The sequence below is a fragment of the Crocodylus siamensis genome, chromosome 4, assembly GCF_052110815.1.
Source record: "Crocodylus siamensis isolate JL-2025a chromosome 4, ASM5211081v1, whole genome shotgun sequence".
In the NCBI taxonomy this organism is placed as follows: domain Eukaryota; kingdom Metazoa; phylum Chordata; order Crocodylia; family Crocodylidae; genus Crocodylus; species Crocodylus siamensis.
Window position 1 is genome coordinate 151653463 of NC_143398.1, and position 24988 is coordinate 151678450.

General features: G+C 45.4%; 1 protein-coding gene across 10 annotated transcripts in view; it reads left to right on the plus strand.

The window, feature by feature from the left end:
• TANC2 (tetratricopeptide repeat, ankyrin repeat and coiled-coil containing 2) overlaps positions 1 to 24988 on the plus strand; it is a 780830-nt gene that overhangs the window by 743082 nt on the left and 12760 nt on the right. For all 10 annotated transcript variants that reach the window (XM_090044146.1, XM_090044147.1, XM_090044150.1 and 7 more), the window contains 5 exons: positions 1936 to 2069; positions 5956 to 6079; positions 18859 to 19034; positions 19738 to 19870; positions 21376 to 21467. In XM_090044146.1, coding sequence (XP_089900272.1) covers positions 1936 to 2069; positions 5956 to 6079; positions 18859 to 19034; positions 19738 to 19870; positions 21376 to 21467 — 659 coding nt within the window. The remainder of the gene's footprint in view (positions 1 to 1935; positions 2070 to 5955; positions 6080 to 18858; positions 19035 to 19737; positions 19871 to 21375; positions 21468 to 24988) is intronic.

Here is a 24988-nt window from a genome sequence, read left to right on the forward strand (position 1 = left end):
GTAGGAAAAGTCCAGCAAGTGACCATGTACCACCAAACAGGCTGCCTTCTGAATGTGTAGCTGATGTTGAGATCCACACAGATCTCAACATCAGCTACACATAAGACTATGGGTTTGACAGCATGGTGTTCTGTTTTTTGGTAGGCTGTTCTTCGGTGGCTCTCCAGCCCAAGGGAGAGCAAAATGCAATGCATTCGGAAGTGACTGTATTCACCACCATTAACAGTTTTGCAGTTGGAAACCCATCAGCATCTCTTAATCAGCCATCCCACAGAAACAAACTTCAAAGAATAAACAAGCTAGATCTGCTAGAAATAGACTTCCACCTTCTGCTCAGACTCCTGCTAGAAGCAGTGGAGCACCGAGCCAGAGGAGTTTTGCTGAAATATGCATGAAGCTGAGGAGGGGAGGGAGGAACTGAAAAATCTAAAATTAATACTGAAGACTAGTAAAAGACAGGTCCTACACTAATATCTGTTTTCAAATTGAATGCACCTTTTCTAACCCAGCCATGCTGTCAGAGTTTACAATGCACATTTTGTCAGGAAGGGGAATGCTTATGTTAACCAGAGCGTTTGTAATATTGAAAATTAAAGGTAATTTTTGGTTTTGCATAAAAGGCATTTGTTGGTGGATTCTGGCTTGGCCCAGAAACAAAGGCCAGAATTAGCATTTAAATTGAAGAATGTTTAAGCGTATGCGTGTGAGGCTTGCTTTCCAATTGTTTCCTTGATGGAGTGTCAAAGATTTACAGACTAAAATGGGATATTAAAAATAAAAATCCCCATCTGAATAATGCTGCTCTACACTAGTCCTGACAAGGACAACCACAAACTTCACTAGCTTCCAGCTGGCAAGAAACAGCCTTTCAATAAGCCTCGCTCCTCTGCACCGCCCCCTCCTCCCCCCACCCCCCTCCTTCCTTGGAGAAGCTCAGATATTCAGGTTCCCTGGTGATGTAGTAAAGTGCAACTTAAACTTCATGGAAAAGCTTTAAAGTGCATATAAAGAAAGTGCATGCCCAGCAGTTTGCATTTGTTACTAAAATTGTTCCCAGGCAGTGGTGTATGCAGGGTTAGAATCACTGGCTCATGTGATCCACTTTGCAGAAGAACTGCAGGAGGTGAAAGGGGAGGTGTGTGGGATTTCACATGACACTGAGAACTGTTTCATGTGGTGCTGCCATTAATTTCTTAGTTACACAGACCGGTAAATTATCTGATGATTACTGCAGACATTCTTCATAACCTGATGAAAATGATGAGGGTTTTTGTCATATATCATTCAACTTCTATGAATCGGGATGTGCCTTTGCAAAAAGAATTGAACTTTCCAAATACAACATAAATGACTAGTGAGGATTAGGAGCAGTATGTGTTCTAGTCTCTGGCTCTCTATCTGTCTTTTCTCTTTCTTCATCCTGCCTACAATCATCATTGTGTTGGCATGTAGACACCAAATGCAATTACTTTAATACTCAGGGCTATCTTGATAGGACTTTCTTCTTAACTCCGTTCATCATGACAGCCTAAGGAGGGACTGGTAAAACATTGGAAAATGTGAGGATAAGAGGAAAATGCTGATGTTGTGGAGGGGCAAGCAAGAAAAGAAACATGGATTTGACGTTACAGGCAGAAATCACTTGCATGCACAAATTTCCACAAATGAGCCTGGCAGGCTTTCTTCTTACAGGATCAATTCCTTGGTGATCCTGGTTTGTATTACTGTTTTTCATTTGTTTTTATTGGTTTTTTTTCTTATTTCACTGTAATATTCAAATACCCAGCTGAGCTGCTCCTTGCACTTGGCAAAATTGAAAGAAAATCTGTTGAACTTAAATCGCATTTTATTTACTGATGGAAAGTAACAAAGCAGATACTTTTCTCACTAATGAAAACATGCAACTCCAAATGTCTTCTGTCTCTTTTCCTTCAGCCCTGACAGCTGCTGCAGGACGGGGCAAGCTGGATGTTTGTCGGCTGCTTCTGGAGCAAGGAGCAGCTGTGGCACAGCCCAATCGACGTGGAGTAGTTCCGCTGTTCAGTGCAGTGAGACAAGGCCACTGGCAGGTAAAGTGGGACATTACAAAATCCTCCAGTGTCATTTCCCACTGTAATGGAATAGTGAGAGTTCAAACCATTAGAAACTTCACAGCTACAGTTCTGGACAATCTCTCATGCTATTATGAGGGAGAGAGATGGAAAGGGAAGGAATGCTGCTGCCCTCTGTGGAAATGGTCTAGATAGGATATTAAAGAATTTGACCATAGCTAAACATAGTGTTACAGTCTCACACACGTTCTCATATTGGATGTTAATCTTTCCTAGCTCTTGTTGTGGGCAGGTTTATAGCTGATAGACTTTGATAAATGACTGTGCTATCAGGAGTGTTTGTCAGCCGTGGTTGGAATGCTTTTGAGTTCTGTTAATAGGTTATTTTTGCCCCTCTGATTTTGTTAGCCCTTTTTTCTGCTTTAACTTTGATAGCTAGTGTGCCAGACATTCAAAGCTGGGCATTTCTTCAGCTACCCCACTGCTGGGGCATCTCAGAAGCAGTGGCTGATCAAAAGTTAGCTGTTCCAATTACCAACCATGTAATTGCATATATACATTCCATATATGCTTACATTTTGGGTCTGTGTGCATATCCTGAGCATCCATGACATTAACCTCAGAACAGTAGCTCCTAACCCCTACGCCACATCAATGGAAATTTAGTTGCACATAGACACCTTCATTTTAGCTTGCAATATCTTCTTTCTAGTCATCTGTGCAAACTGCAAGGCCACCGTTTCTGAATTCTCAAGATTGTCACAGACATAGTGAAGAGCAGAGAAAAGATGGCAAGGACACAACAATAAAACAGAGAACTCCATGGACCACTTCAGGCACCCACCCATGTTCTCAAATACACTCAGAGGGTTGTTAAGCTTCTGTACTGTACCAACTTCCCTATTAGATTTGAGGGACACCAAAGAGTTAAATCCCCTCTGGAAATTGGTCTACTGCCCAGCCCCGACCAGAGGTAGAAACACTACCAATGGAAACTTCATGCACACAGATGTAAAATTAACAACAAGAGTATATTATGACAAGAAACAACTACAACAAAGTATTATAACAACAATATTATAAATACTATACAGACAATATACAGTTAACGAACCTAACAGCAGTCTGTCACCCTAGGTGGCAGGTAGGGTGGCCATCAAGGTACCTCAAGAATAGAGGGCAGTTGCATTTAGTACAACTGTCCCCAACACTATGAATGTTGCGAGCCTCCCGAGGCTGGGGGGACACGGTGAGCTCCCGCAGGCGGCGATGGCAGTGTTGGTGGCAGGGGTATGGTAACAGCAAGCCGGGAGTTCCCGCAGGCAGCCACAGCAGTGTTGGCAGTTGTGGAAGGTGAGTGGTGAAAAATACAGGACATAGTCATCTGGTTTCATATCAATAGAGGAGAGAGGACCAGAAAACCGGACTGTCCTCTATAAAACTGGACAAATGGCCACCCTAGTGGCAGACTATATCGCCTTAGAGAGCTGACAGATAGAGAAGCCCTGCTTTGCAGCCTCACACCCCTAAAGATTTCTTTGCTCTTCCTTCAGGTAGGTAGTGAGCACCCCAGAAAAGGGAGGGTGATATTCTACCCACCAATGTGACACGATGACACAGTTGAGTGGCTGGCAAGTGCTCAGGTGATCAGGACCCTCCTGTCATTGCTCCTGAACACTGTGCCATCCACACTGCTCTTACTCACTCAGCGATAAACTCTGGGTTCCAAACAACCAACACAACTCAAATGCTGAGTCAGTTCTATGCTAGCTGTACTTGCACACTCAGTCACACGCGTCAATCAAAGAGGGAGAGAACACAAGACAGAACAAGCCTCAGCGAGATCCACCCTGTTGACAACGACCCCGAAAAGCCACTATGGACCCCAGAGAGCCTACTGACCCTGCACTGAACAGTCTTTTATAATGGCCAAATCACGCCGCCTGTCAAATGGAGATCCAGTCGTTAATCTGTGATCGCTGTCAATCACAGTAAGGACCATACAAATGGAACTGTCACAGTAGTCCATAATAACTCATTAGCATAACAGTCCTAACTGTCATGTTCCCCCCATTATCAAACAAACAACTTGGCCTTCAAACAAACGACTCACTGTGCCTGCTCAGCTTTTAAAAGTAGGTCATGACATCATTACGGTTAGGAGTTCAGATGTTCTAGAACAGCGGTTCTCAAACTTTTGCACCTTATGTCCCACCTATGTAAGGTCAAAAAATCGATGAGCGGTGAGGGGGTTCCCCAGAGGCCAGTCACGTGTGGGGGGGTCCCCCAGTGGCCGATCGAAGCGTGCAAAAGTGAAACCGGAAGTCCCGCCATGGCATGTATGGTTTCGCTGCCACGACCTAAGTCCCACCTAGACCTTCACGTCCCACCAGTTGATTAAACCCTGTTCTAGAAGACTCCACCCTCTAGTCAACCTACACATGGGTAACCACACCAGGACTCTACTGTCTAGTATTGCCAATGGAGCGCAAAAGCCCCATACTAACTTTATACATGGCAGCACAACTCACTAATGTCACGAGACTTTTGACTTGCCCTCTAAGGGCATGTGTAGATGAAACAGGGGCCCTAAATTGAAGTGGTGGGTTTTTAAAACCACTGCTTCAATTTAGAGCCAATTAAACCCCTGTGTTGTGCACACACTTGACTTACCTGCCTCTCCGGCAGCAAGGAGGGGAGGGCAAGCTGCCAGTGAGGGGAATGGTCCCTGGGCTGCAGGGGCGGGGCTTGGTGCTTCCCTCCACGGCAGCAGTGGCCTGCCCCCTTCTAGCACCTGCATGCAGGCACCCGACTCGGGTGGTGCCAGGGGGCATCACAGCCACAAAGGGAAGCAGCAGCCCCTCTGCATGGCAGGCAGGCTCCAGGGCATGGAAAAAAAGAAAATAAGGCTCACCACTTTTCTTGTGTGGAGCCAGCCTTCCCAGGCTGCTGTCAGGCTGCCTGCAGGGCTTCCTGCAGCACCGCGAAGCTGCATGGAGCCTGGTGCTAGGCTTGGGGCTGTAGGGACAGCAAACTAAAACTCCTCAGGAGTTCTAGTTTTCTGCACCTCAAGTCATTTAAGGCACATTACACTGGCAAATTTCCTATAGCAGCTGGAATTAATACACAATACACCGCTGAGGCATGCAAACACCGACACCATTAAAGCAGTGCAAAAGCATTTAGGCTGCTTTAAAGGGTAGTGCACACACGCCCCTCGTTTCGTCTACACGTGGCCTAAAAGTTTAAGCCTAAATGTATCATAAAGGTGATTGATTTTTAGAGGCCAGAATCTAAGAACATAAAATGAAGCCTCTTCAAAGTGTCTCAGTTCGGACATCAAAAATCAGTCACCTTAGAAACTATAGACCTTCATTGCCAATGCTGCGTGCTTTGGTTATTCCAAGTATGGAACTGTTATTGCTGTGGTTAAACAGAAAAGGTTCTGTGTTTTGAAAGTTTTGAAAAAATTCTATGGAGTTAGAATGAATAGACACTTTACAAGCTCCAGTGTCTGTCCTGGTGCATGCAGTAGCAACACCCTGAAAGAGAGAACATGGTGGAATGAACTGAACAGTGGTTGTTAGAACTGTCATGACTGTTATTACAGCATTTCCAATGCAAACAAGAACATTTTCCAAGTACTGGGAACCACCCCTGCCACACCTCACTTTAAAAGACAATAGCAAATAAAGCTTAGGGAACATATCAGGACCCAGGGTTTCCAGATCCCACAGTTAGCCACAAAAACAAAAACCCCTGCACAAAGAAGCAATTCCCTTCCTCCTGTACCTAAAGTTTGGATAAGGCTCCAAAGCAAGGGCCCAGCAATGCTCTTCCTCTCATTTAATCCCATCAGAACCTCTTTGTATAAACTGTCTCGTGTGTGTGTGTGTGTTTGCAGATTGTCGATCTCTTACTCAGCCATGGTGCTGATGTAAACATGGCAGACAAGCAGGGCCGGACTCCTTTGATGATGGCTGCTTCAGAAGGGCATCTGAGCACAGTGGAATTCTTACTTGCACAAGGTTAGAGCTGAATGTATGCCTAGACCTATGCTATTTCTGTTTGAAAGAAGCCCAGGAACTCCCGGACAGCTGATTATCTCTCATCTGGTGGAGAAGTTTCGAAAAAGTATAATTTTGCTACACGACTTGGCACCCACAGGTTCTCTGAGGACTTTATGCAATGCCCTCCTGCTAACTTTTAGAATTAGTACATGGGAAAACATTGAAAACTTTCATTTAAATATCAGAAAGCAAAAATTATTGCACCTGTTCTGAAATAATCCTTAACTCAAATAATCCTTAGACTGTTCCCAGCTTTCAAGTTATTGTTATTCCAAATTTAGAACCCATCTGCATTAGACTGTTTTTCTACAATTCATCAACCCACAATATAGCCCCACATATAGCAGTGGTGGCTGAGTATGGACCCTTGGCTGGAATTTTACCTACCAGGTCATCTAACCCTATTCAGAGCTAGTCTAGGCATCACAGTAACTAAAATCCTGGTGGCTCCCAGCATTTTGTCTATAACAGTACTTTCCAAATTGCTGCCACTAGTGGAGCTTTTGACTGCAAAGCAGTTGTTTGAAATTTTAGGAGAATAAGGGCAGGACAAGCATATTAGCTGCTTAAAAAGGAAGGGGGAACTGTTGCTCTGGAACAGGCATCTGGTGTTGTGCAGTAACTCACAGCTACAGGAACCTAATGATACAGGTAAGCGAAATTGCCCTAACTTTGACTTTAAATGAAGCAGGATTAAAGTTGAAGCAGCTTTTACTGTGCTTGTATTGCTACAGAATTATGCAGGCATAACAGCTGCATCCTAACAGCTTGTATCAGTGTCCTTTGATGATGCAGTTGTTCACCTGCCTATGTCAGTGATTCTCAACCTTTCTAGATTCAAAGTAGCCCTCAATAGACTCAAGCCAGCCCCCCCCCGCCCCCCCCCTTGGAAAATGCCAGCTCTTAGTTTCCACTTTTTTTTTTACTATGAAAAAATAGAGCATTTTTTCTGTTGCAAAGAACTAAGAAAGACCACAGCAAGGCAGAATGGGTTTTTTACATTGTGGATTCCTATTCAAAATTTCTATGAATCATGCTAGCACATGTAATGGTGCTAACATTGTGTGGTACCTCATGGCACCCTTGGAAGAACCCTGGTTGAGAATCACTGGCCCATGCCTAAGAGTACAGTGGACATGGCCTTAGTCCTGGCTATTCATTTTGTTTTCCAATTTAAGTGTGTATACCCTTGATACCATGCATTCATGTTGGAACCTGGATGCTAACAAACAGTGCACGGTGAAAGCTCCAGCTGTCAACCTAAGAGATGCCTTTTCACCACACTAGGAAATATACCTCTTGATGATAAGTATTAACAGTGGGTTAATGGAAACAGTTTAACTACACAAGTAGACAGTGTCAAATATCCAGGCTCAACATGGTCTTAGGTAATAGGGCCAACCACCCTTTAGGATGCAGGTTAATACTTACTGGGCATGTCTACATTTGACCTTTAATGCACAGTAGACTATTTTACTGATCATTAAAATGTCACATAAAAAAATGACATTACACTAATGCTCAGTAAAATAGTCTACTGCGCATTATGCATCACTAAAAAAGCACACAAATGCACTACTACACATTAGCACAGCCTAATGTGCATTAATTTAGTACCTCACATCTGCATTGGAAACTTGCTTAGGACTGTACCCCCTCCACAGCTATGATTGCTTGAAGCCCCTCAGGAAACTTTGCAGCAGCTTCATGATCAGCACTTGCAGATTCCCCAGTCATCTTAACATTGTGCAAGTTCATACACCAAAGGAACTTGTCAAACCAGCCCTTACTAGCCATGAAGGGCTCTTCAGGGCCACCATCCTCTTGAAGCAGGCAGCCATAAATTTGCAGGGCCTTACCCTTATCGCAACAGAGGAAAGATTCATCTTCCTCTGGGCCTGATCTTCCACCCACATCCCTAGCATCTTCTCCATCTTCTCCAACAGCAGGTTCCTTACTCTTGTTGCTATCTTGGCAGTATATGGTGTAGAATGTATCACAGAACTCCTTCTGTTATCAGCATTCTTCTTGATGGCACATATGGTTGACTCACCCAGGTTGAATGCATGACCAAGTGCAGAGTGCCCCTCACCAGCTTCTGCACAGTTCAAAATCTCCAGTTTTGCCTCCAGTGTAAGTGAAGTTCTCTTGCTCTTTTTTGATGGACTAGGAGATAAGCTAGAAGGACGGTTAGAAGCCATAATGGGGATGGCAACTACAGAAACACGTGTTGCAGACAATGAGCAAGGAGCACAGATCCACACAAGAGACTATATTTTGGTGTGTGTCACTCCCACAATGGACTGCACAAAGCAACTGACTGCGGGCTTCCACCACAGCAGTCACATAAGAGTGAATTTACCTTGCATATTTTGGTATAAAAAGGGTCATTGCATAAGAGGAAATTCACACATACAGCACCCACATAAAGCGACGGAAGCCTGTACTAAATTTAATGTGTGTTGGAAAAGGCTCACTAATGCACATGTAGATGTACTCACTGTTAAATTGTTTTCAGCAGTCATGTAGCTGCCCCCATTGCTAACACCAGTGCATCTGGTGTAGACAGGAATTTAGTGTATATGATGATGCCAACTGAAACATTTTATCAGGCTTTTAGATGAGAAACTTGTCATGACAATTTAACTGCTATAAATAAATTTTGCTGAGTACTTTCAGTTGCTAGTGATGATCTTTAAACACAAAAAAAATCACTAAGAAAGAGTTTATATTTAACACACATTAATCTCCAAAACACACATTTGTAATGTATCAGTTCAGTAAGTCAGAAATGTACTTAGTAGCCGTGTTGGTCTAAGACAAGAATACATACAAAAAACTAGAACTCTTGGTTCCAAAATGATACCTTTTATTAGACCAACTGGGAAATCTCAAGAAAATTGTTCTTTTCTTGCAAGCTTTTGGGATCAAAGTCCCTTCGTCAGGCTCTGGGAAAAGTATAGATGATGCAACATTGTAAAAAGTCCCCATAGGTAGGAAATAAACTTGATGTTTGCACAGAGGGAGCTAAAGATAGAAGGCTGTCCCTGCAGGTCTATGAGAGTGTCTTTGTGAGCTATGCTGAGTAGCTTTCTGATGTGTAGATCAGGTAGCATTCCTTCCCTGGGAGTGTCAGATGGGAGACAGGAGGTGAAAAATTCTTTCTTACTGTTCTACAATGAAGTTTAAAATCTAAAATTGGCTCGAATTCGGCATCTTCCATGTGTCAGGGGTGTACTTGGTAGCCATGTTAGTCTGAGACAAGAAGACATACAAAAAACTAGAACTCTTGGTTCTAAAAGAACTCTTTGTCTCCGTGTCTCAGACTAACATGGCTACCAAGTACACCCCCTTCTAGTTTTTTGTACGACTTCAATAAGAAATGTTGTCAATATTCTGTGACTACATAAGTCAAATATGAACAGTTAAATGAGCAGCTTCCTTTTGCTGGCTGATTATTTGTTTTGGGCAGAATTAATCTTTATTTTAATTTTTGCATCTAATCCCGCCTGGTATTTTCTGTCCTGAAAAGACAAAAATCTCTGAAATAAGGCCTACTTGCAAAGGGATGTTTTCTTTATTGCTTTAAGTAGCTGCGCCTATCAACTTCTAACTGAAATATTAATTGAAAACTCTTCAGCATAATTTCCCAAGCCATTTCAAATATTTATTTGCATTATAGACCACTGACAACCTTTTGTCACTACGGGCTGCTGCTTACAACCTAGCCCCTGCTGCAGGCCCAGGGTTCCCAACCCAAGAAGGGTTTTTTTTGACAATCTGCACACCTTTTACTGACAACCATTTTTTTTTACTGATACATGTACATAGGATAAATGTAACCCTTTTGCCAGGATCTGGATGGCATTTAGAAAAGCTCGGTAGTTTCTTAGTTTTTTATGAACAGCTCCAATTTTTTACAGACTTCACAGACACGCATTTCTAGCCAGGTTTTTTTTTTATAGACTGCCCCCTACATTTATGAACAGTTGGCAACCTTGCACTATCCACACTCCTGTACTCCTTGGCAATCAGGGGACTAGATAGGAAAAGGCAGGCATTAGGAACCCAGGGAATGCAACCTCTGCTGTTTCAGTGAAAATAAACTGAACATGGCAGGCAGTAGGACTCTGGAGATGTCTCCTCTGTTGCCCTGGCTGGAGCCTAATACAAGTTCCCTGAGCAGACAAGCCAGATCCAGTCTCTTCATGGGCTGGATCCAGTCTGCCAGGTTCAGGTTGCAGACCCCTGTTCTAGAACTTCCAAACTTTCAGGTGCAAATGATCCATTATGGGTATATATGCCAAGGGGTCCTCACTGTTTGCTTCAATGAAGTGGACAGAGCTGAATTAGAGCCCTTAACATTTTGCATATTAATCAACCTTTTTCTTTTTGTTCCAGTTAAGATTTAAATCGTCATATCCTTCCATCTTCCTAAATGGCACCCTTGGCACCATCTGCAGCTATTGGTTGAGTTCATGGAAAGGGCTTAAAATACAGTTTTTAACAGACATAAAAATTCTTCACATTTGTTAAATCAGGAATAAAGGAGGCAGAGGATCAAAGTACCAGCTGATCTGATACTGGATATAAGAGAATGAGTAAAGTCCAATTCACATGTATTGTGCCCCTGTACTTCCTGAATATAGAATCATAGAATATAAAATTAGGGTTGGAAGGAACCTCAGGAGGTCATCTAGTCCAACCCCCTGCTCAAAGCAGAACCATCACCAACTATGTCATCCCAGCAAAAGTCCTTGTCTAGCTGGAGCTTAAAAGCCTCCAAGGATGGAGATTCCACCGCCTCTGTGGGTAGTCTGTTTCAGTGCTGTGCTACCCTCCTTGTACTACTGCTATGTCTGTGTGGCTGCCTCATCCCCTGCACTCGGGGTTGTTGTCCAATGCCAGCAGCCCCTGGGCCAATGAATCCACCACTCTCCAGCCCCTCACCAGCCCTAGCTGCCTCCCCTGGCCCCAGCTGCAGTCCCACACCATCCAGGGGGGCCCTGTGCTGCCAGGCCACCGGGGATGGAGCTCCCAGGACCCTTGCACCCACCCTGCTCCAAGCTGAGGCAGGACAGATGAAGTCATGGCTCATCCAGGGGGCACAGGGGTGGTGGGGCAGCTGCATACATCCCAGGAGGAATGGTGCGGCTCAGGGCACATGCCTCCAGATCTGCGTGGAGCAGGGAAGGCTGCCACTGCAGGCTGGGGCTGGGGCAGTGCCAGGCTCTTCCCGGTAGGGGGCCAGGCTGTGCTGGGGTGGGTGACAGTGGCGCTGGGAGTGGGGTTGGTAGGGGATATGGTGAATTTGGGGTGGCTGCACCCCCACCCCTTAACCCCCTTCCAGCGCTCTAGCCCCAGCCTGCAGTGGAAGCCCGTCCTGCCCCGCACAGATCCAGGGGCATGTGCTCCCATGCCTCCCAGGGTGCGTTTAGCAGCCAGAGTAGCACCCTCTGGACCAGCCATTCACAGCTTAGTCCTGGTCCCTACTGGCTGTGCAGTGCCTGCCCCACCCCTAGCCCCAGCCTTAGCCCCACTCCCTCCCTGCCCCTGCTGTGGCCGCTGGAAACCCTTGGTCAGGCTACCTTGCATTTGGGGAGGCTAAGCCCTGTTAGCCCCCACTTACACCACCTGTGCCCCCAGGTCCTTTTCTGCAGACCTGTTGCTTAGCCAGTCAGTCCCCAGCCTGTACCAGTACATGGGATTTTTCTATCCTAAGTGCAGGACTTTGCACTTGTCCTTATCATGAGATGTATTTTGGTCCAGTCCTCCAATTTGTCGAGGTCTCTCTGAATCCTAGCCCTACCCTTCACTGTATCTGCTACTCCTCTCAGCTTGGTATCATATGCAAACTTGCTGAGGGTGCGCTGCATCCTATCTTCCAGGTCATTGTTACCCTGTGCCTGGGAGCAGTGTACTCCAGTGCAGACTGTGCTAGAGTTTATTTCTTCCCATTAACTGCATATGTAAATGCACCCAGTGTGTTTTAATTAAAAAAGCTTTGACAGTCCTGTTCACTGTTTCAGTAAAGTCAAAGTGTGAATCATAAACTATGAGTGTTAATGAGTATGTTGCAAAGCAAATCTCATTTCACTGTACTTCATTAGCAAAGTCAGCATTTGTAAACACTTTTTATTAACAGAGTTGCAGTCATCAATCAGTTTGAAATTCACATTTCCAGAATTACCCCGTTTTCACTAATATCCAGGAGATATGGGTATGCAGACAGTATATGGAAGCCCTCTGGCTGCAGTTCAGTTGATGTTTGTCCTGTCAGGATGAATCTGTTTTATGTAGATACAAGAGAAATCTAGATGAGCATTTGATTTTGAGATCGTCTTTGGTTTGGGGTAGATGCATCTACATGTGCAATTAATGTGAAGCAACAGATTCTGACATAAATCACACTGCAGTTTATTGCTCCTGGGCTCTGCATTTACACATGCACGTGGGCCCACAGCACATTGAGCCGGGTCAGAGTTGGAGCATCACCTTCTGGCAGTGGGACAGGGGGGTCAGCCTGCCAGCCTGGAGCTGCTTCAACCCAGCTCAATGAGCTGCAAAGGGGCTGGCTGTGTCATGTTGGTGTTTCAGTGCATCGCTAGCCAGCAGGCAGCCCCCTACACTGAAGCACCCTTGTGCCCCAGCCAGTCCCATCATCATCTACACGTGTGTTGCTGTGCAGTAAATAATCCCACCACAGGATAGTACTTGTATTTACAAGTACTAACCTACAGAGGTATTTATTAGTTTACTGCAGCCTAGTAGGGCCACACATGTAGACATGGAGACTTTACTGTGGAGCTGCAAGGATCCTGGTTTTTTCTGATAAAAAAAAAACCAAAACATTTTTTGGTTAAAAAAAGACCCAAAATCCACATTTTTTGAGATTAAAATGAAACCCCTCTGATGCATAGATGTATATATAATGCTGTTTCATTTGATCATGGAAAAATGTGAATTTTGGGTTACTTTTTTTAACCTGAAAATTGGGAATTTTTTTTTATCAGCGAAAACCAGGATCCCTGCTAATTAGGCAGGTCCTCAGTAAATGTCTTGGGTATTCGCACCTGGTTTTGTCAAGATTAAACTTTTCAGCAGACATAAAGCAGCTCTTCTCACATAATCACCAATCCTGGTGCAAAAAGCTAAATAGAGGAAAGAAGGCAAGCAGTGGTTTTATGTCTTTGAGTATTTCATAAGTGAGCAGATAGTCAAGGAAACCAGAAGATAATATCCTTCCTCCAGGATATGCCAATGCTTTTTGCCATCTTTGCCATCCAACAGCAGTAAACCTAAGGGTTTTAGAATGGAAATGAGGACAATTTCTTTAAATACTTTATATACTTATATTTTTCATATAGTGCTTTGACACACTCAGCTTTCATACAAGAATTTTATATGCAGCTTCTTTCTACCCCATTGACTGGATCATCAACATATTTTGGCCAACAAACAGCTTTCACTTTCCTTCCTTCTTAGATGAGAAATGAAGTTTCAGGATGGTTTGAACAGTTAACAGCCAATGGAATAAGTGTTCTCTATTCTCTCAATTATAAAATGTCAGCAGACCCTGTTGTGAAAAAAATCTTGGCTTTATCCCACATATTCCCTCGGCTGCTGAGATGTTTGAGGCAAGGTCTCAGGGTTCATACGATAAAGTACAACTGGAATTAGAGTGCCAAGGTGTTTTGCTCCTGCCTAGCTCATGGATCAAGAAGTGGTGTGATCTCTTTGCTTGATAACATTTAGGGAGTTGTATTTGCCACATACCAGGAGGGACTAGTTTAGAAAAGGCTTGCAAAAAATCTGCCCGTCATTATGATTGAAAATATTCTTGTTTTTCCAAAGGTACAGGTTATAATTATTCTTCCCTTTCCAAATTATGTGCCTCTGTTGTATAGTACTGAATTCAAAGCTACTGAAACCATCCTTCCTTCTCCAGCTGATGACACATCTTCGTAACTGCTTTGATCTATAGATGCCTCTTTGGTACCTTCTCTCCTGAAATTCCTATCACTTGTTTCTTCTTCATCTGGCACATTCTGCTAGCACTGAAAATCCTAGAGCTGATCCTTAGCCCTCTGGCCAAGTCAAAGCCTTCTTATTTTTTTAGTCACTGATTTACCTTAAATATAAAATGGTGCCTGGTTTACTAAAGCTTCATGGTTTTGATGCAGCTCCTTTTTCTCTTGCTGGTGATTCTTTGTCAGATAAAGTATCTTCACCCTACTTAATTTTCAGATAAGAAGCAGCAGTCCAATTGTTATAAGAACTAAGCTTGGTACACCAAGATAAAAGTCTTTCCTGCTACAGCAGGAAACTAAGGGTGAGCAATTATTTTGGGTGGAGGGCTGCTTACTGAGCTTTGGCAGGCCATTGAGGGCCGCATGACAGGCAGCCAGGAGCAGATAAATATTAATTTTCTAAATTTTTTAGGGGCCCAATGAGCCGGATAGAATTGCCTGGTGGGCCACATATGGTCCACCCAAGTTAGAGTGATTCTCCCCCCCCCTCCCCCCCCCCAAAAAAAGACATTCATCTGTTCAGGGGAAGGGGGAAATCGAGCTCCACTTTGGAGCTGATACAGTGGAGGAGTCTGCCTGCAACTTCTCTCTCCCCTAGTGCTCCCCCCATCCCCAGCTCTGGTGCTGTATAAGGAGGGAGCTGTAGGCTGGGGTTTGCCTGACCTGAGCTGGAGGGGGAGGGGGCTGGGGGGTGCACGAGTTGGGGGGGCTCCAATCCAACCGCCCCCTCCAATTCAGGATGGAGCCCGTAGCTTCTTCTCTGTCCCTTCCCCGCACCCCCCCCCGATACACTGACAAACTGACCCTAAGGAACAGAAATTCCCTAAAGTGCTTCACTTTGAGTGTCTTCATCTGATACCTCCTTAAATAAGGGTTAATTTGTCATACAGTCAGCTGCTTTTAAAGTGCTCTGCAGCCATGCATGTGTGTCACAGCATAGCTGTAAAGCACTTTCAGGGGGCCGATCACACAACAAATATCACTTCTGTCACTTTTGAGCTGACTGCTTAGAGGTCAGACATCGTTAATCATATCTGGCTATCCACCACACTAAGGCCATAAATGCCTATAATGTGCTAGAAGGTGAGAAAAGCATGTGTAGAACCTGTTGAGAATGACAGCTGCATCCTGCACTTGGTAATTCTGTAGACATAAAACCCAATAGCCCCTGGAGCAGCAAACTGATATCCTTGAAACAATCTCCATTGTCCATTTAATGTTTCAAGTTACCTACTGCCTCAATACTCCAAGGTTTTCATGCATCTCACTATGAAGGAATATGTTCAGTTCATTGTTAGGAGAAGGGCTAAATGGTGGTATGGCTGTCCAGCCTCTTCCAGTTTCCTTGGGAGGAAAGCAGAGTAAAAACCTTTGGCTGCTTTATCCCTAGAAAATATATGGGAAGTGAGAGGGGGAACAAACAAGTTAGAGTGCCTTTGTACCCCTCTGATGATAAAGCTACCCTCTTCTTGGCTGCCTAAGGCTTGAGGACCCTTTCATAAAGCCTTTACAGCTGTTCAGAGACCAAGTGAGGGGTAATGTAGGAGCAGGCTGTTGGGAGAAGAACAGCTATTGGTAGTAATTAGAACTGGGTTTTTAAACACCTACTGTAAGACAGTGCAGGGGAAAATTCCACTGCCTAGATTTGTTTGAGTGAAAACAGGTCCCTTTATAATATGGTTACCTGAATCTGGTTAGCTTGACTGGATAGTTTCCACATGACCAGCTCAGGTGATCTCTGCACTGTGCTAAATCCGATGCACAATAGGTGGGGAGGTCTTTGATCAAGCAGAACTAATTCTACTGGAAAAAGCACTGCCCTTTTTACCCAAATAGATGGAGCCACTTTGGCTGATTATTCCAGGTTTTCTCTTTATCTCTTTTCCAGATCCATATCGGTAAGGCTCCTTTGTCCTCTCAGGGGAGGAATTTCAAATCTGCTTCGCTGAGCAGAGGGAATTTTCCAGAAAAGTCTTAAGTGGGAAGAATGTTTGGTTTGATACGAATCTACTCCAGTTTGCTGCCGACTCTTCTAGTGGATTTTCAGATACCATAACCTTCTGCTGGGTTTAAGATGCTATACATCAGCGATCACCAACTGGTTGATCCTAATCAACCAGTTGATTGCAGAGCCTCGGACAGTTGATCTCAGTTTGGGGGGGGGAGGCTGAGCACACATGCATTCAGCCACCCTGAGACTAAGATTGACTGTGGGAGGCTCTGCAATCAGGAGCAGTGGGACGCACATGTGGAGCATCCCCTGAGCCATGCCCCCTGCCACCAGGGCTGGGCTGGGCCGCGTGAGTGGGGTGATCCGCCTCCACGTCCTGCCACCCTGCGGTGAGGGAGGCACTGGGGCAGGGGTGAGTGGGACCTTGGCTGGGCTGGGGACGGGTTGGAGCCTGGGTGGATCATCCGGGGCACCGGGCGGTGGGGCTCCCGCGCTAAGGCCTGGGGACCACGTGCCCTCCCAATCTGTGCAGAGGCGGCTGCTGGTGCAGGAACAGGATGGAGCTGCCAGCGTCTCGTCCGGGGGCATGAGGAGGGCATCAGAAGCATGTGCCCCAGGATTGGCGGGGCAGTGTGGGCTGGGTCCAGGGTGGCACCAGGCTCTTCCCAGCATGGGTACTTGGGCTGGGTGGCACCGGCAGTGCTGAGAGGAGTTCAGGGAGGGACTATGGTGAATTTTTGGGTGCCTGCGGCCTCCCCTGTGGCTCCGCTCGCAGAGCACTGCATGGCCAAAGAGCTGCATGACCAGAGAGCCTGGCGCTGCCCTGGTCCCAACCTGCATGCAGATCCAGGGGTATGCACCCCCTGTGCCCTCCTGGGCTGCGTGCCCTCCCACTCTGCACCCCCCGAGCAAGCCACTTGTGGCCTTCCCTGCTCCACTCTCTTATTCATCGCCATGGGAGGAATAGATCGGGACTCCAGCAGTGAGCAAGGGAGCAAAGCACAGGCAGGAGCAGGGGCTGGGGATGTGGGGGACAAGCAGAAGCCTGGTGGGCACATGTCCCCCGGGCCTCTGCTTGTCCCACCACCCAGCCCGGCTAGGCCCACTCTCCCCAGCGCCTGCTCCTGCCTGTGCCCCGCTCCCTTCCTCACCGCTGGGGCCTTGATCTGCCCCACCCTGTCCCGTCCCATCCCCGGCACAGACCTTTCCCGTTCCCCACCCCCACAGACTTACCTGCTGGGGAGGGGGAATGCCCCCAAATATTTTTTTCTCCTTATGCCTTGATTCTCCACCCCCCTGCCCAGACTGACCTGCGGGGGTGGGGGGAGAAAGGTGCAGGGAGGGGAGTGGCAGTGGCACAGGGTAGATCTTGGGTTGCTTTTTAATTAAAAAAGCAATCTCCTACCCAAAAAGGTTGAAGACCACTGCTATACATTCTTAGTGCTTCTAGCCCAAGTTGCTAGACTAGCATGCTGCAGAAACAGCTATTATGTTCTGCTTTTAACAATAAGGCCCTAAGCATTAATCCTCTCCCTGATTCAGAATAAGAACTTCTTGCATCAGAGGTATATCCTTCACTGTTTTTGCAGCATGGCTGGTCCCTAGTGCGTAACGATTAGGCCAATGTGCTGCCAGTTTCATATTAGGTTCTGGCTTTACATTCACCTTTAGGATATTATTCCAGGGTTCACTGTTTCCCTACAACTCGTGATAAGAGAACAGGGAACTGCATTCCCTGTGTTCACTTCAGTTATTACTTCTGTAGCTGGGAGAATGCAAATTTCCTGAGCTCAAGCATTGCCGTGTAAGTAATCAAGATAGGATCCAAATGTCATATACTGTGATGCATGTGTTAATTTTAGGTAAATTCAGGCATGTGCTTTTAGAGACGAATCTGGGCCGCTTGGCTGCAGAGGTTGCATGAGAGCTTCCAGAGGCTACATCAGTGGTTGGGCTCAATCAGCATCCAATAGGCAGCTTTAAAGCTGCAGTGCATCCTTTTCATCCCCCTATACAGATTTTCCCACTGCTGTATGCAGCTACTCAGAATTTGGTCCATAATGGTTTTCCTTTTTCAAGAATTCTATTTTATTGATATTTTTAAAAACACTTTAATTGTATTGATGATAAGATAACTTGACAGAAAGTAAATGTGACTGGAGGGTAAGGAGGAGACTAGAGTCCGAGATACCTGAGTTTTTATTCTGACTCGCTTTAAAGGATCCTTATGTGACCTTGAGCAAGTCATTTAGGGGCATTTATACACGTGTTGTGGGAGTTGGGGGGTGGGGGGGAGCACTTTAATTAGAGTGGTTCCATGAACCACTCTGATTAAAGCACCCAAAGCGTCTTGTGTATCAGTGTTCCCGCACTGAAAAATGGTGGCAGGGGCAGTTTAACTAAAGCTCAAACAAGCTTTAGTTAAAGCAATCCGACTGCCATTTTGCAGCCCGGGGACACTGATACACAAGAGCACACACCAGCAGACTTGATTAATTGTGTCTACTCTGATGTGCTGTAATTACACTGCATCAGAACAGCCTTGTTGCACATGTATAGGTGCCCTAAGTGCTCAGCACATGGCTTTTTTATCTGAACAATAGGAGTAGTCAAATTGGTGACCTTCATAATGTAGTTAATATTCATACCTCACTCTGAAAGTAGAGTACTACTGGCTGTTGCTACATGTTATTATGTAATAGTAACAATTGTATGCAACAAAAAGTTCTTATGTAGATTTGCACATGTTCTTCCAGGTGCATCCATTTCTTTAATGGACAAAGAAGGACTGACTGCCCTCAGCTGGGCCTGTTTAAAAGGCCATCTCTCTGTGGTGCGTTCCCTGGTGGAAAATGGAGCTGCCACAGACCATGCTGACAAAAATGGACGCACTCCCCTGGACCTGGCAGCTTTTTATGGTGATGCAGAGGTGGTAAGTGTCCCTTTGAATAAATAACAGGGCAAGAAGGAAATCAGCTTAAAAACCATAACATAGTTGTAGTCAAATGTACAACTCACAGCACACTGCCTATGTTCACATGGACTAAGTACAGACAGTTAAAAAGTTGGATGCTGAATCAATTCAATCTTCACAGGTTACTCTAAGCTGTGAATTGATAAGCAAGTGAACAAGCATTCACTTTTGATTCTGGAAATGTAGTCACATGCCTCGAGTGCACCAGTTCAGAAGCCAGGGGGTGTTAAAGCACACCTTCCTGCTCAGCTGCAATAGACAGCTTGGGCCAAGGATAGCCCACCCACTTTGCAAGCGTTGGTGGGGTGGGGAGCAGGAGGATTAGCCAGGGAGGTGCAAAGCATTCTGGGATGCTTAAGGACTGTGAGTTAACTTGAATCTGGAGGGGGTCTGGGACAGTACTCCAATAACCCAGTTTAACCTAAATCTGCTAAGTCTCATGCTACATACATCCAGGCTTATCTTAAACCAGTTTTGGCCACTTTGAAAGTGGTTTGTGTGCACTGAATTTCTGTTGTGTTACAGATTTGAATCAGTTTCTGATAACTTATACCAGTTTATATGTAACTTCTGTGCCTAGCCATGAGATGCTACCCTCCAGACATTCACCTGCCCTGGTTAGTCTTGTGTAAGATGACTGACTGAATTTTTTTTACCATAGGTTCAATTTCTGGTAGACCATGGTGCCATGATTGAGCATGTTGACTACAGTGGGATGCGCCCACTTGACAGGGCAGTGGGTTGCCGCAACACATCTGTAGTTGTCACTCTTCTGAAGAAAGGAGCGAAGATAGGTAGGAAGAAGGGGGAGATCCTCTTTCCGCTGTTTACTGTAACAGGACTTTTGAGCAGTTGGTCTGGTCGTAGACTATGTAAATGTAGCTTTGATATAAACCTTAACCCAGCCTGCTGCTGCAATTCAGAATGCAGCACAGTGACTCAAAACTGTCATGTTCTGTTTATTAAACTGTGATTTTTTGCTGCCATACTATTTAGCAAAGTTAATAAAGCAACTGTTTCTTTGGCAAGGTCTCTCCTATGGTAATGCTTTTCTATCTTTACTAGTCTGGTTTTACAAGCGTACTGTGTTCATACATTGCTGTGAGCTGCTGCTTTCACTTGCTCTGTATATGCTTTCAGATCCTAGCGTGACCTGCGCTGCTCTGCACAGCTGCTCACGTTATGTTTTCCTGTGAAAGGGGATTTTGCTGGTGCATTGGCTTCTTTGCTGCCTGCCTCTCACAGCTGCTTTTTTTCCTTTCTTTTTTTTTTTTTCACCTTCATCCATTTTTTTCCCCTCTCTCCTACAACTTTTTGTTTTCTCCTTTCTTTGAAGGTTGTCAGACGTTACCGAGTCGCCCACGAGGTATATTTCACTGCTGTCAGCATCAGGCTTGATCTGATGGCTTTGTCAGCTTTGCTTTCTCCTGTTTGATTTTTGCCTGCATGCATTCCCTTACACCCCTAATCTTTTAATTTACCTCACCTTAAAATAATTTTTAACACCTGTTGCAGAGAATAACTTGAACTCAAAAAAAACCTTAACCCTGAAAAATGCACTGGATCCACTTTTAAAGTATCACTGACTCATTCTTCACCCAGACTAATGAACTCTTCTGAAATTTGTGTTACTCCCACCCACCTGTATTAGGCCTTGAGCCATCACCTGCCTCCATGTGGGTGGATTCCTGCGCTTATTGAAGTCAGTGAGGACTGCACTGGTACAGGGCACTGGCTGTCTGGAGTCATTGAGGGACCAGGGCATTAGAATGGACTGTGTCAGCATAGACTGTACCTAAAAAGATATTGCCTTTTTGTTGTTCTATCACCAAGCTTATTAAATTTTCTGCTCTTTTTAGCATTTAATCTCTTGAAGTTTTAAATCAGACGCTAGTCAGAATATTTAAGTAGCTGTTAAATTTCTATACATTTTAAGTCAGAAATGCTTTTTTCTGTGTAACTGCTTTGATTTCCTCTTTAAACATTTTTAAACAGAATCCTTTTCCCCAAAGCTGATTCTACAACCTGCACTGCCCTCTTGTGGAAATGACTCTGATAATTCAAAGACTCGGTTGTTTTTAAATGAGTACAAAGGAAAGACATTGTATTGAGGATGGTGTTAATTTAAGAAATGCAAGATGAATAGCCAGCTCTTTAATCTGGAGCATTCTGCTCCTTGAACACACCAAGTTGTTCTCTCCAGCAGAAATTCCCACCCCAGGATATTTTTTCCACCTAGCTTCCTACCACCCTTGCATTGTATGAGTTTTTTACCCATCATGCATCCTGTACACTACAGGTCCAGCAACATGGGCGATGGCCACCTCCAAACCAGACATCATGATCATCCTGTTGAGCAAGCTGATGGAGGAGGGGGACATGTTTTATAAGGTGAGGAGAAGGGGTAATTTCAGAATTACTCTGTGGGGTACTGTTTTTTCCCCCCACTCGTGTTACGCAAAAGTAATCCCTCAGTCCAAGACAAAAAGTTACACTTTGACCACAAGGAATATTTGCAGGATATCTTCCATTGGAAAACAGTTTGTCTTTTGGTTTTTAAAGATTAAACAAAGCTGAAACAAAGCAAAAATATGTCTGCATTCCTGGATTTGAGCTGAGGGTAGATCAATGTCTTGAACCCCAGCAAATTAGATATTCAGCACTAATATCATTGCATTAGTTCATGGGAGGGCCATTGTTACATAACAATGTAATTGCTGTGCAAGAAAGAGAAAAGGTGGTAGACGATCCATGTAGTGAATTCAGAATCTTAGGGCATTGGCTTTGTCATGACAGCAGCACAAGAGATGGCATTTCACCATTGCAACTATGTGCTTATTTTTACCTGATCTTTAATACCTGAACATTTGCACAAAAAAATTGCAAGTACTGTGGTGATTCACTGTTCATCTCCAAGGGAGGCAAAAAAAAAATATGCAGAGCTGGCACTGTACATGTAGTCATCTTCCAGGGATACATGATATAGCTGAGAAACTTGAGTCTAAAGGTATTGAAAGTTGCATAATTAAGGTCTGGATAGTTGTGAATCGTGTATGTCCTGATTTCCCCCTCTCCCTCTTTTTTCCCCTTTCCATTTGCTGCCCATGTGTCAGACTTCTGCATTTTTGTTTTAAATAGTTAAGCTACAATAACATGACAAGGTTTATCCTTGCTCTCAGAGGGCCTTGTTACACCTTATATTGTAAGATGAACAAGTGTTAATTGTCTTAGTGTTGTTTGGCTTAGTAGAGCAGTCACACCTTAAGGTGATAAGCCTGCTCCTATTGTCTTTCAGCTGCACAGTGGCTCTGGAGAGGCCCAATTCTTTTTTTCTTGGGAGCTGCCTGCCTCCCCCCACACCAGCATTGACAGGGGCAGCAAGCTGGTCTAGGTGGCAGTGGGAAGCCCTGCTGCTGCCAGGGGCTGAAACACTCACTTTGCCCAATGTGCCCAGGGGGCACAGGCAACTGGTGTGGGGGGGGGGGCAAAAGGCCCACCTGACAGGGCCATCCCTGCCACCGCCATCTGCGGGTGCCTGCCAGCTCCATCCCCGCCACCACCATCTGCAGGTGCCCTCCCAAGACTTAGGAGGCACCAGTCAGCCATGCCAAGGGGCAAGGCACCAGTGGTCCCCATGTGGCCCGACTCAGGAAGGGCCACTGCATTCTGGGAAGCTGAAGGACTTCAGCTTTGGTGAAATAGCTGCAGGATGTGGCCACACCTTAATAGAACAGGAGCAAAATTAGGCGAATCAAACATAATCCTGCCCTGGAGTGGGGTAGCTTTAAAATGAATAATGAGTGCTTTAAGATGCTTAAAAGCTGTTAACTTGCAGCCATTCTAGGGGTTAAGAGCTCCAGATGTTTGATTTCTTCTGGAACAAAGCCTTTTATTTTACTGTATTTCTGCAGACCTACAAACCTGTTGTTCTTCTTTAGTACCTATGAAGTATCCAAGATAACACTTTTTCATGGAATGATTATAGCTCATTTCAGTTCATTGTCATTCAAGCTGTGTATGTAAGTGGCTGTTCCACCCTGTTTGTATGAAAGTCAAAGACCAGAACAACCAGATCCTCTCCTTCCCACCCATGTCTAAACACTGGGGTTCCACTAGAGCTCCCTGCCTCAAATTTGTCACCTCAGGCAAACTGTTTAGCCAGTAGCCTTCAAGCTATGGTGTCCTCATCACCCTTTAGTCACCACTGGTTTGCTGGTATAAAGTTTAAACAAAAGCATAAGCCCACTGGCTATAACTAAAATACCCCCACACTGGGCCCTACTCCCTGCAACCTGTAAGCATCTTACCTGCAGAGCAGCTCAGGTGCCAAGCAGTTCCTCACTTGTAGCCGTCTGGCTCAGGAGCCCCTCTTTCTGCTGCTTGCAGGGCCAGACTGTTCTGGCTCAGGCCCTCAGTTTATATGCCTCTCAAGCCCTGTCCCCATTCAGTCAGGTGATTTGCTAGCCCTGGCACAGCTGCCTGTCTTCCACTCTAATGGGCAGCTTACTGTTGCTACCCTAGCTGCCATAATAGAGTCTTTGTTGTTTCAGCAGGGCTTTGCCCTATTGTCCTTTTGCTGGGTAAGGAACCCAAGCAATGGGTCCTCTCAGCCTGTGAGTCTCTGGCTCCCTATTCTCTGACAGCCAGTCCTTCAGAAGCAGTATTCCCCACAACCTGGGGACCGCCCTGCTGCTCCTTCTCCCTTCAAATAACAGGAGCCCTCTGGCTCCCTGTTATAGCTTGCCATTGCTTGGCTGATCAGCATGCTGTTTGGAGGTTTTGTTTACTTTGCAGCAGCAGCAGCTGAGTGTATACCCCACCTACCCATGCCCAAGCAATGAAGACTGTTCAGGGCCTCCCTCTATGGCTGTTTTTAAGACCTTGGTCTGGGGAGTGCTTGAAAGAAGCCACCAAGATGACCCTAGATCAGCTTCAGCAGGACACCTGAGTCCTGTACATGCCTACAGGCATGAGTGAGCTGGGCCTCCTCAAGCCCATCCTAGCCAGAGCAACCACCACTATGATGCAGACAAGCCTGGAAAGGGAAACAGAACACAACAGAATGTGTTCTTTACCAGACTCATTTGAGGAAAGACCTTTGTTTCTATATCCTGTCACCTCTTGATCCACAGATCTGAATCATAAAATCAATGGATCGGAAGGGACCTGGAGATCATCAAGTCCAGTCCCCTGCCATAGGTAGGAGGTTAATGAGTTCAAACTAGCTCAACAAGGTGTTTATCAAGCCTGCTCTTGAACACCTCCAAGGATGGCGACCGTACCACTGCTGCTGGGTGTTCCGGGTTCTAGTTACCCTTACAGATAAGACGTTCATCCTTATGTCTAGTCTAAATCTTCCCTCTGTTAGTTTGTGTTCAATGGTCGTCATCCTCCCAAGGGGTGCCTTCCTGAAGAGTTGCACCCCCTAGATCTTGGTGCTCCCCCCTAACATATTTGTAGGTGGCTGTCAAATCTCCTTGCAGCCTCCTCTTACCCAGACTGAACAAGCTCAGTTCCCAGAGTCCCTCTTCATATGGCCTGTCCTCCAGGCCCCGATCATGCCGGTTCCCCTTCCCTGCACCCTCTCAAGCTTATCCACATCCTTCTTGAAGTGCAGGGCCTAAAACTGGGTGCAGTACTCCAGCTGTGGTATAACCAATGCTAGGTAGAGAGGGAGAAGCACCTCCTTAGATCTGTTGGTAACACATGGGCTAATGCACTCCAGAGTCAATTTGCCCTGCTGGTGGCTTCATTGTATTGTTGGCTCATATTCATCTTCTGGTCGATTGTGACCCCCCGGGTCCCATTCAGATACTGTGCCAGCCAAGGGATGCCGCCTATCCTATAGTTATAGTGAAGGTCCTTCATCCTTCCCAGATGGAGCCGGCACTTTTTCCTGTTGAACCTCATCT